We start from the raw sequence: 16,983 nt of genomic DNA on the forward strand, positions 1-16,983 counted from the left end.
CAAGAGCGTGTGTGCGTAAAGATGGAGTCCACAAAAGCGCTCTTTATTTTAGTGCGAGATGCATGAAAAAAAGCTCCAAGAGGCTTTTTATCTCTAAATAAACAAACAAATCAGCTCTGCTAATGGAATTTGGGACTGTGAAACATGTGTAAGTCTGACTGATCACTGATACTGACACACAAGGTTCTCAGTAACTGCTGTTCAGAATGTTAGCATGTGTGTGCTGTTTGTCTGCAGTGCCTCTCGTGCTTTAACACCAGCATTCAAAACGCACACACACACACACACAGACGCGTGGGTGGAGTTACCGACCAGACTGTTTGGCATCTGCGGCTCTGTGGGTGTTCTTTTGCTTTTTTTAATAGTCTGCAAATTCAGTTTTTGGATGTTTACAGAACCCCTCTTTTGAATGCATGCACACGCTTTCGTTCATGTAGAAAAAACACCTGTCATACTTGTCCTAGACATTTCTGTATTGGTTTGAACAGTGTGGCAGGGTCAAGTGTGAGCTCTCCCATGACCTAGTTCATGACCTTTGACCCTCAGCCTAACATCACACATTAAACAAATACACTTTATTATTTACATTTTCCAAAATATTTTCGACTGTTCCTTTTTCATGATGCTAGGGTGTAATTGCTACACGATAGTGTTGTTTTTTTTCATTTTCTTCCAGATGAAAATAAAGTCGCCCACCGTTCCTTAACAATCTGCATGATTTCCTCAAGCAAAGTTTGCTGCAGTACTTTGAAAAACAGCTGCTTGCCCTGGCCCGTTTTCTCCTTTCAAATTCCTTCAACTCAAGCTCTGTCATCCATATGTGGCCGCTCTGTCTTTACCTTCCTTCGATTTCTTTTTTACATTCCCTATCCCCTCCACCCCTTTTCCACTGGCTTGTCTGTGACCTCACTTTGTAATTAAAGTCAGACACACCTCTCCACCACGGATACCTAGAGAGACCCAGAAAGAAGGAAATGAACCAGTTCAGCATGCTTCAGACCAATAACATCGCCTTTCCCTGTAAAACGGGAGATGATAGTTTCTTTCCTCCCCTTTTAACTTCTCTGTTTGTTTTCGTGTGTATATTGAGCAGCAGCAGTTATTCAGAACGTAGCAGGAGGGCAAGAGAGGGAGAGGGCGGTTTGGCTTCCTATGGGGACGGCATGCGTGAGAAACGGACGTGAAGCTTTGGAAAGTCGAGTGATGTGCTCGGCAGTAGTGAAACGGAGAGAGGCTCTTCTCGAGGGCAGGAGGAGGGAAAGGAGAAGATGGACACAGAAGATATGGGCATGATGGCGGATGACACGTGATTGCGGCCATGCAGTTTTGTTTTGAGAGAAGATGAAATAATTTTTTTCAGTTAATCCAAACCTACTTGATCGAAAACCTAAATATTGTATCTCCTTTGCTTTTTTAAATTCCAAACTTTATTTCTAGGTTTAAAGGAGCAATGTGGAGATTTTAGCAGCATACAGTGGTGAGGTTGTGAATTGCAACAAACGGCTCACTCAACTGGTCACTATGGTGGCTGGCCCAGGACCAAGATGTTTTCGTCGAAAGATATAATATATTTTAAAAAGACAATCTTTAGAGCAGTTTGTCCATTTAGGGCTACTGTTGAAACACCCACGGTGTATGTAGATTGAAATAGCTCATTCTAAGGTAATAAAAACATAACGCTTCATTATGTAATCTCTTTATACATCTATATTATATTGCATTTCTGTCAATAGAGCCTCCAAAAATTGCACACTGGATCCATAAGTTTGTATTGTGTTCTAAGGTTCATTTTTCCACGTCTACAGTGTCTAATTATTCAATATTCATCACTTCTCATTTAAAACTACCTCTGTCATACACTGATAGATTACATTAGTAAGCCTTTCTGGCTTCTGGGCAACCCTGCGTTCCCTTTGCCTGCCTCTCGAGGTCATGTTTAGGTGACTGTGTGTGGCATTACTGTAGACCCCTGTGAACTCCCAGCATGCACGCTGCTTGAGAAATAAATACACATCAATCACACACATGTAGTGTTTTTGGGTCGATGACAAATAAAACATGCCCTTCAACATTTCCATCAGTCTCAGGCTAAAAACATTGAATGTATAGTGGTGTAAAGTGTATATTTTGTATACTTGTACTCAGAAATGGGGGTCAAATGATAATAGTTTCTCACCAAGTGAATTGCAGCCGCTCTGAGTTCTGTATTATCCCCTCTCACTTCTCTAGAACCCTTATCAAAAAAAGGGAATTTTGTGGATTTGAAAAAAGCCACACAAATAAATTCACACACACTCCCCCATAAGCACAATGATTTACAACACCAAGAGCAAAGGGGAAATCGTATTTAGAGATGCTCATGTGGAAACTACAAATTCCAAAATGTATCTGTGATTTAGTTAAGGGGTGAGAAAATATCAGTAGGTGAGTGTAATACAAGTCAGTGGAAAGCTACAAAGTTCCGCAATGGCCAGATGTGTTTGGCAGGTAACCACACAACCAGTAAAGATTTAAAGAAACAGTTCACCCAAAAATTAAAATTCTGTCTTCATTTACGCATGTTGTTCCAAATCTGTACACTGTACATTTCGTTGTTCTGCTGAACACAATGAAAGATATTTGGAAGAATGTTTGTAACCAAACAAAACTGGGGCACTATAGACTTCCATATTAGAGAAAAACTACTATAGCGATTGGTTCCCCAGAAGTTTCATGCATTCTTCAAAATATCTTCAAAACGGAACTAATAGTTATAAACCGTTTTAGAACAACTTGAGGGCGAGTAAATGATGACAGAATTTTCATTTTCTTACTGAACTGTCCCTTTAAAGATTTAGTCTCTGAGGTAATTCTGCGTTTTCATGTGCAGATTTCAGTTTGATGTTGGAGTCGTATGCGAGTTACAAATACAGATACGATTTACTATTTAGACAAAACATAACCAAAGAACTTGTGTGCCCTGTCTAGAAAATTTTTATGAGGGCTGATCTTTGGTTATGAAATATTTCCCAGTGCCATTTTGTCGAAAATATTGAGAAGGCTAATGATGGACACCGTTTATCCGTTTGCCACTATCAAACACAGTGTTTGCTGTTTCTTTTTCTAAGAAGTCTGTGACCTGTGAAAGTTTACTAGCTGGTAATGCTCTGTTTGTGTCTTAAACCTGCCCTCTGCTGGATCATAACTGAATGACATGATTTTATCTCTCTCGCTCTCTCTTTTTCTCTCTCTCGCTCTCTCTTTTTCTCTCTCTCTCTCTCTCTCTCTGGTGTACAGATCATGATTCAGAAGCAAAGAGAGTTCAAGATGTTCTTTCAGGAATTGAAAAACCACAGGTGAGTCAACAAAAAAAGCAAAACAAAAACTACTGGTTTAAATACCCCACAAGGTAAACATGATGTCAGTGTATTGATACTATAGTACACTGATAGTACAGAGGGCAAATACCAGATTACATAAGTGCGGCTTGTGATAAGAAAACATCGATATTTATTTTACACATAGAGAAAAGGCAGCAATATTTTCATTCAAAAATGTGTACGGTTTCTAAACTCTTCCCTCTGTAGCCACATAGTGGCAGCATTTAGTTTTTTGTTCCACTGTCACGCGCTTGGGTACTGGGCAACATTTCCATGAATACATTGTTTTCTGACCAGGGTGTTCGTCTGTCATTTTAACCATATGTTCACCAGGGACATATTATGACTTTAATACGGCATCACATATTTTGCACCTATGCCCAAATACACAGGACTTAGGAGCGGTTCGCACAGAAGGCATCTTTGCATCTAAAAACGCACGACACAGCGCTCGGGGATGGTTTAAAAAAGCGCAGCGCAAACCACGAGGGTCTCGTGGAACACTTTTGATACCAGAAATTGCCATATGCCAAGTTGCTATTGTAAACAAAAGCTTACAGACCGCCTTCGGGGTCTTCTGATTGGTCAACTGCTTTGGAACTGACATTGATGATTTGTGAAAATGTTAATTCTATTTAACTTGACACAATGACTTAAACCCATAGTGCTTGTGTGAGAGACGCTGCAAACAGTATCAAAGTAGTTCAGCAGAATAGAAAAACGTCTTCTGTGTAAAATGCACAAGAAAGGGAACACAAAAAGATTTATTTATATTTCACAGCACTCGACACCTAAAAAAGCTTCTGACCTCTCCAACTCATGTTATGTGGGAATAAACTTAGCCTATGCCTTCCATAATTTACATTGTTGCATGCAATATCAATGGCCATGAAAGACAGCAAACTGTGATGGATGTCCTCGACACATTTCTCTCGTTTTTAACTCATTTTGTTATTTTGCCTTCAACTGTCTTCTACACGTGACTTCTGCACACCGATACTACACAGTGTTTTTTTACTCGCCTCTCAACAACGCGGCAATGCATTAGGACTATTTATTTGATTTATTCGCTACGGTTAATAATTCACAGTATTCAGCGCTTCTTTATTGACAAAATAAAATAAATGAGCACGTGCGTTAATCCGTTCCTGATGTTCACTGTTCAACAAGTCAAATCACATATCATACATCTGTATATATAGTTTCCTTGTATATTTTAGGTTTTGTGTGTGTGTCTAATTGTTGAACATCTTATGCACTGCATTTACATTAGCCAGCAAGGCAAATCACAAAAAGAGTGAAAATACTCTCAGCAAACGTTCTTCTGCAGTGTCATTCGAGACACAGCCAGGATTTGGACAGGTTGGGAAGGATTGTTTCCCATAGCCCCAAAGGCAGACAATACATCTGTGGTTTAAGATGCCCCAAGATAAGACATTGTGAGGGATGTGCAGAGTTGTAAATAAACGGACTTCAACTGTCACCCTATCCTCAGCTTCTAGTGTGTTCAGTAATGGATTGGCCTTTCTTCTTTAATTCGCTCCTGAAGTTAGAATGGCCTCAGCTGGTGTAACTCTCCCAACAAATCACAGAGTCAAACACTGTGGGTATGGCACATGATCCTTTATCACGCTGATGTTTGGTGTCAGGCAGTTTTCTTCTTATTTCCTGTACGACATCTTTCCATTGTTAGCGGTTTCAGGTCAAGCCCTTTTGTGAAAGTAATTGAGAAGTGAAAATAAAACTGAAATTTCTCCCACTCCCCAGAGCAAAACATTTCCTTTATTCTAAAGAAAGAACCGCAGGTGCTCTGAAACTGGATGCTGCAGTGGATGAATTAATGCCAACTGTATGTCCCTTGACAAAAAACACGTAAGGGCAAACAAATGAAATATTATTTATTTTTGGTTGAACTATTCCTTTAGGATAGTAGCTGTGGAACTAGTCTTCCATCTAGCCATTGGCTGGTTGACCAGCTACCTTATTCGACAACACTGCCACCAGCTTAAGCTGGATTTTCCAGCAGGGAATCCATCTCCTCCAAGATGTCCTGAATAGACCCCTCAGCCCTTTCTTTCCACTCGCTCCGTGATCCTGAGGAGCTTTGTGCGAAAAGATTTAAAGCCCCAAGTTGAGATCTACGTGAGATAATCCAAAATTGAAAACACACAATTTCCACAGAGACCATAAAATTGCCTACAGAGAAGGGCGGAAGGGACACAAGACAGGTAGAATGAGGTGGTAGAAGTGGTCTAATATTGACTGTAATATAGGTGAAATTTGTAATTGTAGAATGAATAACCTGAAGTAACCTTAAATTGGCTTTTGTACTTTTTCTGTATAGAGCACAAACCGTTAAGTAAGGAATAATTGACGACGGGTGGTAGTCGTACACCTTGGGTGCGCATTAACTGTCGAACAATTGAACGGACCAGAGTCAATTATTCCACTTATACCACGGTCACCACACCACAGGACATTGTTCAAATGTTTAGTTTCAACGTTTGTCATGTTATCGTCTTTAAAGTGCTGTTGATGGTAGGACTATATTCTTTCAAGCATCTCATTTCAAGCGTCCGTGTGAGCGAACGGACTCTGAGGCTACTTGGTGTGTGTATGTGTGTGAGAGAGAGCGAGAGTCTGCGCCCACACCTGCGTGTTTGCAGCAATGTGACGAAATAATAATATCATTATTCTAATTATATTTATTCCTCGCAAAGTTTGTATCACAGCAGTTAAAAAAAATAAGTAAGTCTATCAAAATATCAGTTATAAGCAGCATGAAGATGAAAACGAACCAGTAGGCTATCCGTGTTTATGAATTCACTTAGTTTTTCTATTTAGTTATTTGATTTATTTGATTTCAGTATGCGTTTTTGAAATATGCTTTGTTTATTGAAACGAAACAGCACGTTTCCACTAACAGTAAAGCAGGGTGCTGTGTGAGGTGACGGCCTGCAGGCTACACACTTTAACCTTTCTGTTGTTTAAACTTGGCGCAGTGATATGGCACTGTAATGCGGTCGGCTGATCTGGTTCACCTTCACTTTACTGAAAGTTAATGCATACCCATAGAACGTTTGTCAACCTATCAGATTGAAGCATTCAACAGCCCCGAGGTATAATCATACTATTCTCTTAAATCGCTCTCTGGAACAGGTCATGTTCATTGTTACACATTAGAAAAATAAAAGTGCCCATTTTTAGTTACACTTGATTTATGCATTTAAATATACTCTTATTTCATCTGACCTTTTCATTTTGGGAAAGTCTATTTCTTTAAGGCTACGTGTGCATACGATGGCAGCCAGTTTGTAGAGAATCAATCGCTGTGGTTTCACAAGGTCCATTTGAGGTCACTGGCATTGCTTGCATTGCACATTCAAGAGGCAACAACCATAGGTTATACACAGACAGTTTTCACTCACACTTACTCTTGCCACGGGAGAGATTGTGTTTTGGGAGTGAATTGGCAAGACGTTGGTTTTTGGTGTTAGATTGCTTCTATCCGATCAAAGGTAGCATAGGACTTATGCACCTCATACCCATTTCACAGTCAATGCCAATAAATCGCCACTCAATGCCAATAAATCGCCACTCATAAATAGTTTTCATCTATTCTTTTACTTTTGTGCTTTAAATATAAGTAGTTATACCAATTGCAACCTTTAATAGCTTGTTTTTGAACTTCCAATGTTAGAATAAAAGCAATTAGTATTAAATGTGTCTGAAATAAATTGCTGGGCTCACATTTTGACACTCAACTCTCCAGCGGCATCTGTTCAATTCATTACTCCAATCTGTGTTATTTTTTGTCAGGTGAATGATTCACATTTAAAGGGTCTGAGAGACAGCGGTTGTGTATTTTTTCTTATTAAAGCTTTTAATTAGTCAGGTGTGCTAAATAACTTTTACCTGACACTACATGTGTCAGCTTAAAAATCCAATCATGGGTTTGCTTTGAGATTGAAGATGCGTGGTATAAGTTGTGAACTAATGTGTCGGTGCTGACCACTTGTGATTAGATAACTTGATAGTCATAAATGGATTAAGATATAAATGGGGTCTTTAATTACGACAATGACTGGGATTTTTGGGCTGCACAATATCACATCAGCATTTTTAACCCAAAAGATAAGTAAATAAATAAAAATAGAAAAATGCACTAGAAACGTAATTTAACAGTCGTGCTTAATCGCTTAAGAGTAACAAAGTCTCTAAATTATATTGCGTTTGTAACACACTTTCTCTCTGTAAAGTATTGATGTGAGTACAAGCCTTTATATTTCTATTTCTATATTATATCTATTTATTTCTATTTATTTTTATATTTCTGATGCCCATCCATTTAAAGTCAAATTTGTTGTATTTGTCATAAACTATGTTTGTCATTTAAAAAAAAACAAGTAATTTTGCAATGGGTACTCTTAATATACTTCCCCCTCAAAAAAATTGAAATGTCAAATGTCTGTCAACAATGTTGCTTTGGTGTATCATCTAAAGCTACGTCTATTTTAAAAGATTCACACTATCTTGGAACTGTTACTTGAATTTGTCTGTCCAGCACATTTACACAGTCTCTTTTTCTATATTTGCTGCACAGGTTTTTAATATCCAGGCCCGGACAGCCACATTGACGTGGGCACCACCAGCAGGCCTCCAGAACAGAGACAGGCACAGTAATGGACACCCTTTTACCTTCAGTTATGAAGTCACTCTCTCAGATAAGGGACGTAATGGCCAGTACCGCATCATCTACAGGTAAGACTGCATGACAATATAGTGGCAAAGCACAAACTATGCTGTTCAAAAGACATTTTCACATTATTGTTGGACACAAGGGTAATATGTTTTTATTTTTATTTTGGTTGTCTGGTGTCCCCACCAACTAACAAAAGGGCACTGTAGATCCTTCTTGATGCCTCTTTCTTTGTGTACTCATTTATGTTCACCACATAAAACTTCGATATGAACGCATCACCCATTGATCAGTCCTCCCACCAGGACGTGTATGAATCGATATCCAGACAGCAGCTCTTTAAACAACTACACTCACATAAATGATCCGACACCATCAAAGCGAACACAGTGAGTGAAGGGAAAACTTTTTCCCCCGAGCTGTGTTCCCTACTGAACAACACCCCTGATGAACAGTCAATTTTGTGCTTTTTAATACTCTAATTGCACTTTAGAAACTTTTGCTGACATCAATGGTCTGTTACCATTTTATCATTTTAGTGGAGAAGAATTAGAATGCAATTTAAAAGATCTCCGACCGGCAACAGACTACCATGTAAGGTAAGCAACATCTTGGGCATTTGTTCTTCAGCTCAGCAACTGCTCGTATTAAAGCTCATCTTAACAAGAACTCCTTCTTTTTTTTGATGATCAGTATTGTCATTCCAAAGAGCTGCAATTATTTTAGTTTTACTAGCTTTAATTGTTAAAGGGGTCATATGGCGCGAATACGTGTTTTTCTGTGTCTTTGATGTGTTATAAGTTGCGCATGCATGTATTAGACACGTAAAATTGGAAAAATGTAAGTGTCGGAACAAAAGATGCATTCTATTCAAAAGCGAATGCTCACCCAGAGCTGCCTGAAACGCCTCGTGTAACCACACCCCCACAAATCTACATCAGTCTGTGGTATGATTTGACTAAGACCGCCCAACGGGGTACAATTGCTTTGTCAGTACAATTGCTTTGGAACCTGATGTTCCAAATAAGCGCTTGCAGTATTCCACCAATCATTACGCAATGGTTAACTGGCCCATCACAGCACACGTCGCTTTTCAGAGCGATGAGCTTTGTAAAAAATCTGCATTCAGAGATGGGGGGGAAACAGGAGATCCAAAATGTCCTGGCACATGATTTTCACTTCATGTGAAAAATACAGCGTTTTTGCATTAAATCTAAAACAAACGATAATATTCGTTTCAGCCATGTCAAATGACCCCTTTAAAACACCTTGAATTCTAGGATAGTGTTAAGTCATGCGGTAGAGCTTGACCTTTGACCTCTTTTAGTATGGAGAAGACTTCATTCAGAGATTTTCCTCTAAGGGGTTATTTTGTCAACTCTTTATAAATACGACTGACCTGTTGGTACTGTAAGTGTCATATGTACCCATATCTGGCACTGGAATAAGCAACAAGATGAAACATTTTTGAAGCACATATTTAAAAAAATATATTTTCAAGAAATGTGTAGTCATACGTTGACGACACATCATTAGACTATAGACTGTTTCATCGGACGCGGGTGCCGGGACTTAAGTTAACTTCCGGTCTGTGTTTGACTAGTTTCTAATAATATTACTATTTATATTTAATTTATGTTGATATTTATTCATATTATTATTTTATTGTGTAATAATAGTATTAAATTAACTATTTGTTTAATTTTGTTGCATGTTGGTTTATTAAATAAACAATTTATTGAATAGATCTAAGTTTGGTCGCATTGAAAGAAACCGTATGGTACATTGACATCTAGCGATTGTGCTTGGTATCATAGTTTAAATTCAAAATATTGGAGAGAAGAGTTTAGCTAAGTAACGGTTCTTCTCAGTTTCTTTAGTTTGTTGTCAGGAATAATCTACAGGCACTCGAATGTTTGTGAATATGTACCAGAAGTTAAGGGCAGTCCACAAACTCGCAAATGCGAATCTTAAGGTCAAGGAATTGATGGATTTGACATAATTCTGCTTCCAGGTCATCAAATACGATATATGATAAAATGTGTATGTTAAAAGCATTTTAAAAAAGCTAGTAGATGTCATGTAAACATTTCAGTTGGCAGTGATCTGCTCGTAACCATTCTTTGTTGACAATGTCTCTCTTAAGCAACCGCTGGTTCTTCTGTATGACTGTAGGTGACAATGAAATAACTATGACTGATAAACATGTATGTTTCTCCTCAGAGTGAACGCCGTGTGCAATTCAGTGAAGGGCTTGTGCTCGGAGGTTGGGGCCTTTACCACCCACAGCAGTTCTCCAGACTGCCTGCTGCCCCCTAAACTGTCCCATCGCACCAAGAGCACGCTCACCCTGCAGTGGAAGGTTAGACACCATTACTGTATAAAAGGGTTGAAGTAGAACCGTGCCAAAGATCAGAAAGAACAGCTTTTGTTCTTTGTGTAGTGCTTCTGGAAATATTGAGACACGATGGTGGAACTGAGGTTGACTGAAATGTGTGTGAATCAAAAGTAAATGAAATATTTGTTAGTTTATTTTCATTGGGAACAATGGGAAAGCGTGTGTCCAGTACACAGACAGATTTGCATGTTACAGAATACATATTTGTTGAGGTACTGTACAAGTGTTCCCTCTTTTTTTTCTCCTCTTAGGCTCCAGTTGATAATGGATCAAAAATCACCAGTTATCTTTTAGAGTGGGATGAGGTAATGCTCTTGTGTTTTTTCACGATAAAGATCAAAATTGATTTCACTTTATCATACCTGAAATGATTTCTAGAAACCGAATGCTCTTATGAATTTTGCGTGGGGTAGTATCTGAAATGTCGGATTGAACACGAATAGAATGTACCTCACTTCTCAAGCACTTGGCTATTTCCTTCATTCTGACTTGCATTGAGTGTCCATGATGTTTGCGTTTATCATGTGCTTCTATCATCTGTCAGGGCAAAAAAAACAACATTTTCAGGGAATGTTACTTCGGAAGCCAAAGGCACTACAAACTAACTCGCCTGTGTCCGGCTATGGCGTACACGTTTCGGGTGGCGGCACGCAACGACATAGGAATGAGGTATGATTATATAATCATTTGACTTACACATGCAGACATGCCTAATTTGCATACTCCTTCAGCAAAAGTAAATACTTTATTTATGATGGGAAGATATATAGTTCTGTAAAGAAAGACCTAGCTAAACGCATTGCCGTACAATGTTTTATTGTAATATTAGACACATCGTTTAGAGTTAACTGTAAATCATTAAAAGAGTCTGTTTTGCATAATGGTTTCAGCACACTGTGGTTTTTGTTTCACTCATTCTAATCTCGCATGCTATTTAGTTCAGTATGCAGATTTGGATATGGGAAAGGTTTGCACGCAGTTTGTCCAGCAGAATTTTGAGCGTTGAATGGAGGTTATACAGGGATAATAAGGCTTTTTTGTCTATGCTTTGCACATTATGAATATCTCTCAAGCCTCTGTGTGATAAAACAAGCACATTATCCCTCTGTAAACTGATAATATCATCATCCCTCAAGGCGTAATGGAGTTATAAAGTCACCTTGATGTAGCCGAACATACGGACTCTTTCTCAATATTCTTTCGCCTCCGAGTAAAACGAGTAAAAACATTTTTTGTTTTCCCACATCACCTCTGTCCTTAAAGGGTCTTCCAGAAAATGAAAGTTCGGTTGTCATTTGCTCACTTTCATTTCGTTTCAAAACCAACTTTCTTGCCACTGCTCTTTTTAATATTATGAAAGTGAAAGGGACTGTCAGGGGTCGCCGTTTAGCCAACATTTACATTTATGCATTTACATGCATTCTCTGATAATCGAAGCCATGACCTTGGGGTGTGTAATGTCTGACTTGCCTTTGTGAGTCATTTCTGTGGTCCATGGTTTTATTATTTGGTGAAGTGTTAATTTCCATCTACCTGACAGACAGTTAAGCTATCAGACTGAGATATGTAATGTTCGGTGGACAGAAACAAGGCTCCTGAGGGGAAATGGTTACTATCATAGAGAAGGGATGGCCATCCCTCCTGACATTAATATCAGCGAGACATTCAGAGGGCGAAGCAGCACGGCTAAAATATGAGTCTACTTAAATACAACCTCCTTTCGACCGGTCTGAGGAAGGTATTTTTTATTACTTTCTCAAGTTAGGAAAAACTCATTTAACATCTCTGGTTTCTCAGTGGCAGTTATGGACATTCTCACGCAAGCAGTAAATACTGTGCGCTCTTGTAAACCTGTCACAAGCAGTTAAATGGAAGAAACAGGATTTAAAGCTGCTTTTGAGAGGAGAGAGGGAAACTATTCAAATTCAGCCTGGAAGCTTCAGATTGCAGCTTCGTTGGAAAGTCAACTCAAATAAGTACAGCCTGATAGGAATGCTCACGAATATGATGCTTGCGATGGGATATTAAAGCTTTCCTGTAGCTCAGTGGTTAGAGGTCATGGGATCGATCTCACGAATTGCGCATACTTATTGCACAAATATAGTTGCTTTGGATAAAAGCGGCCGCCAAATGCATAAATGTAAGTGTAATGCCAATGCAGAGCAGAATTTGATGCAATGAACTATTATTTGGATTGTCAAATAAATCACATTTAAATGAATATTTGCTTAAAAAAGGCCCTGCGTAGCAATACTTCATGGTGGCAGATGAGTAAACCATTACAGTTTTTATTATGAAAGTATTTACTCATCTTAGTTCATGTTAATTTAATCATTTACTAAGACATTTTAAAATCAAAAGTTATATCTTTTCACATTAGTTATTGCATAACAAACTAACATGAACAACTGTTTTCGTAACTGGATTTATTAATGCTGAAAACATTAATAGAGAACGCAAATACAACCTGTAATAAAGATCCATAGAAGGGAAGGAAGGAGGTGGGAACCGGCGAACATTCAAACAATAAAACTTTAATTAAACATAAACAAACAATAAACACGGAAGTAAAGACCGTAAAACAAACACAACTTAACACAATGTCCGGGCCCGGTCCTCTCTCGTCAACAGTCCTGCCGGTCATCCTTTTAAGCTCTCCTCCGTGAGAGATGCGGGACCGGTGCACGCACAACTGATCACTCACGCCACTGGCCCCGCGTCACGGCTCTCGTCCCGCCTTCCTCACCACACAACCTTATTGTAAATTGTTACCTTTAAAAAAAGCTAGTTTCAACCTTACCTAAAAAGACTTCAGGTGCTCGTCTGCTTTTCTCTGTGCATGGTCTGTGATTCTATACGGTATGCGGCTTTGTCAGTTTACATGTTTTCCTGTATGTGTGTTTGTTTCAGTGGCTTTAGTCCTGAGGTGGTTTTCTACACGACTGGAAGTCTGCCCCACCTGCCCCATGCTCCTCGGCTGGTGCGTGCAGGCATCACATGGATCACGCTGGAGTGGAACCGGCCAGACGGCTGCACCGCAGAAGAACCCGTCACATACACGCTGGAGATCCAAGAGGAAAACATTGTATGCCGATAGACGGTTCAAAGCAACAACATTACATCACAAAGTTACTGTGCATGCACGCTTTTGTGGTCTGAACTTAACTAACAGTTACTTGGCTAAACTTAAATGCAACTGTTGCCCGACCCATTCAACAAATTGTTTGTTTAATCAAATTAAATACAGAATAATTGATGACGGGCCGTTCAATGAATCGAAAGTTAATGCACACCCCGAGGTGGTTTATAACCTTTCTGTTGTTTAAACTTGGCGAAGTGATATGGAGCTGTAATGCGGTCAGCAGACCTGTACACCTCCATAGGTGTGCTTTTACTTGTATATTAGTTTTCTTCCAAAATAAGGGTATAAGTGCAGATTCCATCTGAGAGTGCTGATGTAGTAAAAATAGAGAACAAATATGTATACATTTCACCTTTAACTACAGTACAGATGACTGTCTTTCAAATGAGCAGTGCTAATAAGCCTAACACCGTGTCTACACCGGACAACCTGCTTGGGCTTGTTGCGTCGCGCCGCATCCAGTGTGGACCGGTGTCGACACGTGTCAGACTTTGTATCGCTTAGGAGAACATTACAATACATCATGGTCATTAACTTAAGACTTGTTGATGTTTAAACACAGTGTTGTTGGTGTTTGGTGATGCAGGCTTGCACTGTTTGTGGCTGTCTCTACAGGGAACAGAGTTTCGCCCAAAGTACACTGGAGAAAACTTGACATGTACTGTAGAGGGCCTGAAGAGAAGTACTCAGTATAAATTCAGGGTGAGTTAATTTTTTTAATTAAAGTCTTTGAAAAATTGCACATCAAAAACAAAAAGCCATTTTATATTGTATATGTTAGAACGCTTTTTCGATTTGGTATCATCCGTGAATTGTTTAGTGGGCTGGCTAACTGTCCAACACAGCATATCAATTGAAAGCTTTACGTTTATCACAATGTATACAAAATTATTGTCATTGACCAGCTCAAAAACAACTGTGTCTGTTTAAAAAAGAATAGCACTTTTTATTAAGTATTGGTCAAATATTCAGTGTCAAGTGTTGATGACATCATGTTTTGGTCAAGCACAGTGTACTAATGGTTGGCCAATAGTGTGCTCTGTGTGACACATGCTCTTAACTGTTATGTTTACCTGTGTGGGTGAGAAGAACTAATCCATCTGTACATCATGTGTGTTTGTGTCACAGATGCACCTGGAGAATTAAGCCCGGATCATACATTGTTAAATGCAATGACAAAAGTGCTTCAAACTCTGTGTGCCAGTGACTCATGCTGTTTTTGCTTTTTTCTGTTATTATTTGTGATATTTTCTTCTTACAAAGCGGACTCTCGTATGTGATTGCAAGCGGATCACGTCCCACAATAAGTGTTGCTTTGATGGAATGAGTGGGTCTGGCTTAAGTGCTTTTCTAATTAACAGTAGTTCTCCGAATAGATACCAACACCCCTTGAAGGTTTTTGTTGCGGCATCCATAAAAGATGCTTTTAAAAATAATGGCAGCGTAAAAATGAGTTATGTAATTAATTTGAAGCCATTGTTTGCAAACAAAAAAGCGTGAGCATGGTGTGCGTTGAAAGGCCTGCTTCTGTTTTTGTATGATCTAGTGTTTTATATTTGTGGACGGCAGTCTAAATGATGAATGGGGATTTATTTTTAAACCTGATAGATTTCACATTGTTTTTTGTTCACGTGTCACATGTATGCCTCATTTGTGCCATCAAACATGAATAGATGTAGTATATGGGAATATTGTGAATATTTATGTTAAAACATAGGTGGCAAATATTATAAATTATAACTATAAATCCTTGAATTCTTTGTAAGTCGCTTTGGATAAAAGCCTCTGCTAAATGACTAAATGTAAATGTATAAAATATTTTCTTGTAACATATTTATTTTAGTATTTTTCTTTTTTTGTCCCACAGCTCATAGCCTCGAATTTGGAGGGCAGGAGCAGTCCCAGTGAGGTGCTGGTGTGTAACACCAGTCCGGACAAACCCGGGCCCCCCTCCAGACCCTGCATCAGGGGTCCTATCAGACCCTACAACTTCAGTGTGAAATGGGGTATGGGATATTTTGGCTCTGTGTGCGTGTAGCAGATCTGTTCAGCTTGAGCTGTTGCATTTGGTGTATCGGTTGCTGACTGTGAGGGCAATTGGAAATCTTATTTATGCTGCGTGCAAATCAATTTGCACTCTGTCTTCTGAATCTTTTACAGATATAGATGTATGTGTAATAAAACTGTATCGTTAAGTCGAGTCAAATACACAGAGTTCAAAGATAAGTCCTTCAGACATTATTGTTTTTGCTGAGTCCAGCCTGTGAAACATGTCTGTCTTTGCGATGCACTGCTAGGTGTCTGACACTTTCCAATTCGATTCCTCATTTGAAAAGGAAGATATGGCCTGCAGTTGTTTTGTGTCCAGTACTGCAGTGTGATCAATGCCGTCTAACTATTTTCCTCGAAGTAATGAACCAAACTGTTGATTCCTGACAGCTGCAATGAACCTTTATCTTTTAAAATATGTCCTTTAGCAAGGAGACGTTCCAAACTAATCTAGATTTGTACATCTGTTTGAATACTTGTCTTGATCGTATACTGTATATGCCATATTCCCTCTTATATTAAGCATTTAATTTTTATTTTGCATTGTGTTGTGACATGGAACTATAGTATTATCCTCATTTATTGTCCTGTACAGTAGTAATAACATGGGATTATCCTGGAGTTTGGGTGACATACTCATAAGGTTTATACACGGTTCAGCACCCATACCATTAGTTATAATAATAATATATTAAGTGTTAATGCTGTTCATACACTTCTCTCTGAATTCCTCACTGTGTGTATTTATATTCTCTGTTTCTTCATACTGCAGACCCTCCACAAGACAACGGCGGTTCAGAAATCTTAAAATACCTCTTGGAGATTTCAGAAGGAAGTTCTGACAGTACGTGTTATTTTATTAATGCATGCAGGAGCACGCCTGTCGCCATCTGTCTGCACGCTTTGCATTTGCACATTCATTTTGTTTGCCTGTGGTTAACTGTGTAATTGCAATTTTCTTAAAATCTATCTGGTCCTCAACATCCAAAAACAGCCCAGAACTTCTATCCGCCGCATGTCGCCTTTCATGATTTCCTTTAGTATTATTTTTAGAAAATTTACTAGAAATATTTAGCATTTGTTTAAATGTTAAGAATGTTCACTGTTACACTACTATGCATGTTTTTTGAAGTGTAATGAATTTATTTGAGTGTTAAAACACTGATTTAAACAGGCCCGGATTAAGAATTTAGGTGTTTTATAGACCCCCAACACCCATTCCCCCAAAGACTCCATCCCCCACACCGCATACACCCGTGTGCACAATAAAGTTTTGAATTAGGGGTACTACGTGTAGGAAACACCTATATATTATACAGGATTACATTGGCAAGTT

General features: G+C 38.9%; 1 protein-coding gene across 2 annotated transcripts in view; it reads left to right on the forward strand.

Moving 5' to 3' along the window:
* Positions 1 to 16,983, forward strand: part of fndc3ba (fibronectin type III domain containing 3Ba) — a 108,216-nt gene that overhangs the window by 72,422 nt on the left and 18,811 nt on the right. For both annotated transcript variants that reach the window (XM_079453006.1, XM_079453005.1), the window contains exons 7-16: positions 3,277 to 3,335; positions 7,963 to 8,120; positions 8,598 to 8,657; positions 10,282 to 10,420; positions 10,708 to 10,761; positions 11,001 to 11,125; positions 13,367 to 13,541; positions 14,214 to 14,300; positions 15,466 to 15,604; positions 16,420 to 16,491. In XM_079453006.1, the coding sequence (XP_079309132.1) occupies positions 3,277 to 3,335; positions 7,963 to 8,120; positions 8,598 to 8,657; positions 10,282 to 10,420; positions 10,708 to 10,761; positions 11,001 to 11,125; positions 13,367 to 13,541; positions 14,214 to 14,300; positions 15,466 to 15,604; positions 16,420 to 16,491 (1,068 nt within the window). The remainder of the gene's footprint in view (positions 1 to 3,276; positions 3,336 to 7,962; positions 8,121 to 8,597; positions 8,658 to 10,281; positions 10,421 to 10,707; positions 10,762 to 11,000; positions 11,126 to 13,366; positions 13,542 to 14,213; positions 14,301 to 15,465; positions 15,605 to 16,419; positions 16,492 to 16,983) is intronic.

The sequence above is a fragment of the Barbatula barbatula genome (assembly GCF_947034865.1).
Source record: "Barbatula barbatula genome assembly, chromosome: 3".
Taxonomy (NCBI): domain Eukaryota; kingdom Metazoa; phylum Chordata; class Actinopteri; order Cypriniformes; family Nemacheilidae; genus Barbatula; species Barbatula barbatula.